Raw genomic sequence first — 2,292 nt, forward strand, 5'->3', positions numbered from 1 at the left:
CACTCACTCACACACTCACACACACACACACACACACACACACACACACAGACACACTGTGTCAACTGCTTTATTGGATATTCAGGATAAGTTTGGAAATCCTCCATTGACTTTTCACAAAGGGCAGAATTGAACTGACGCCAGTGACGTCATATTAAATATTTACATACTGAATTACTGTCGGTCTTCAGAGCTGGATCTATATCTACAGTAAACATTCATTTTGGAGTGAGCTATATTTGGTTTTAAGAGAGAAGTCGTGTCCTCAGCCGTTACTGAAATAACTCACTCTGTTGCGGTTGTGTTTTATTCTCAGGGTGGACGCGAGGCTCCTATGAAGGACACCAAACCCGTGAACTCCAGACGCTACACTGCCACCTTTGACATCGTCAACACCACCAAAAGAGACTCGGGCCGCTACCGCTGCATCGTCCGCTCCGAGAAAGGAGTCGGAGTGTCCAGTTACGGAGTTCTGGTGGTCAAACGTGAGTCCACTCGCATTAACAGTGCATTAACAGAACAAATGATGGAGAACGTGTGTAATGTCCAGGTTACATTCAGACTAATGTCTTTATGCACCACATTTTTTTTCACATTGACAGAAATATATTTAATATATAAACATAACCTATTTTTCTGAAATACATACATGCATGTGTGTGTCTTCATATATGCATAATAAATATACACAGCACACACACATAATATGTAAACAAAAACTTTTATTTTGGATGCGATTAATCGCGATTAATTGTTTGACAGCACTAATATATATATTTATATAATGAAAATGTACGCATACATGTTTAGTATTTGGTAGCATTAATTCTACTGCAGAAGTTTAAAATATATAATATTTATAGTATTTCTTCCAATTGTTAATTTTGTCTTTGCAAAGAAAAAAAATAATACAAATAATAAAAAAGAAAAGAATGTTGCATGTGTTCAGAAATGAGTAATTGTGTAGTTTAGTTTGCATTAAAAGCTCTTTTTGAACTCTAGAGGATGTTTTATTAGGTAAATTAAGAAATGAACCAGCCTAAAATATTTCTTATTGGCCATGAAACTGTATTTTCGAATATTTTTTGTACAAAAATATATATTTTCTTATGACAAAGGAATTATTTAGCTGTTTTTTATGGAGCAAATTATGTGAGATATATTATTTGTGAGAAAATCAAGCCAAGTTTCCTCATAAAAAGGCAAATGAGTCTCACAGTTGTAACACACAATACATATATTTGTCCATACCTCTGCATTTTCTCTCACATAGAGTTTTGTATTTGCAAATAATTTTGCGTTTGTTTGAAAGTCGAGTTTTTCTTTGCAAAGCAGATTGTGATTATTTGCAAAACGCTGGATTTGTTTGATGAATATAGGCACAAAATTCGCTCCATAGTTTTTTCTTGTATATTAGTGACAATTACCTAAGTGTAACTAGCGTAGTCATTTTTTACATGCATTTGGCGCAGAATCTAAAAATGTATAATATTTATCCCAATTATTAATTTAGTTTTTGAAGAAAAGAAACGTGCATGTGTTCAGAATGTGTAATTTTGTAGTTTGGTTTCAGTAAAAGCTCTTTTTATACTGTAGAGGATGTTTTATGAGTGAATTATGACAATTAACCAGTTGTGAAATAATGTTAACATGCATTTGGTGTTTAGTAAAATCAGTTTTGTTGCAGAAGTTCAACATGCATATCATTTCTTCTAATTTTTACATTAGAAGAAAAAAAAGGAAATAAAGTTGCATGAGTTCAGAATTTTCTGTTTAATTTCAGTAAAAGCTCTATTTGCACTGTAAAAGATGTTTTAATGGGTGAATTAGGAAAATCAAGCAGCCTAAAATATCTTTCTTACTGTAGATGCAAAAGAAGATGATCTTATTAGGCAGCGTTAATATGAACAGTCACTTCACTAGTTTTGGATCAGAGCCGGTGTGTGTGTGTGTGAGAGATATATCAGTTGTGTCATTATAACGAGTGTTGGGATTTCCTTTCTTGCGTGTGTTTTCCGTGTTTTGTGTGTGTGTGTGTGTATGAGTGTGTACAGGTTTATATATCCTGGTGGGGACTTAAACCTGAATACACACAGACTCATGGGGACTCGTGTCACGGTGGGGACCTAAATTGAGGTCTCCATGGGTACAAAAGCTTATAAATCATACAGAATGAGTTTTTTTTGAGAAAGTAAAAATGCAGAAAGTTTCCTGTGAGGGGTAGGTTTAGGTGTAGGGTGATAGAAAATATGGTTTGTACAGTATAAAAACCATTATGCCTATGGAGAGTCC

At 34.3% G+C, this 2,292-nt stretch overlaps 1 protein-coding gene across 1 annotated transcript in view; it reads left to right on the forward strand.

The window, feature by feature from the left end:
- LOC107744738 (protein tyrosine phosphatase receptor type M) overlaps positions 1-2,292 on the forward strand; it is a 182,087-nt gene that overhangs the window by 16,653 nt on the left and 163,142 nt on the right. The window contains 1 exon segment of the mRNA XM_016558555.1: positions 234-485. Within this exon segment, the coding sequence (XP_016414041.1) occupies positions 234-485 (252 nt within the window).

This window comes from Sinocyclocheilus rhinocerous, unplaced genomic scaffold (genome assembly GCF_001515625.1).
Source record: "Sinocyclocheilus rhinocerous isolate Xijiao unplaced genomic scaffold, SAMN03320098_v1.1 scaffold1189, whole genome shotgun sequence".
Lineage (NCBI taxonomy): Eukaryota > Metazoa > Chordata > Actinopteri > Cypriniformes > Cyprinidae > Sinocyclocheilus > Sinocyclocheilus rhinocerous.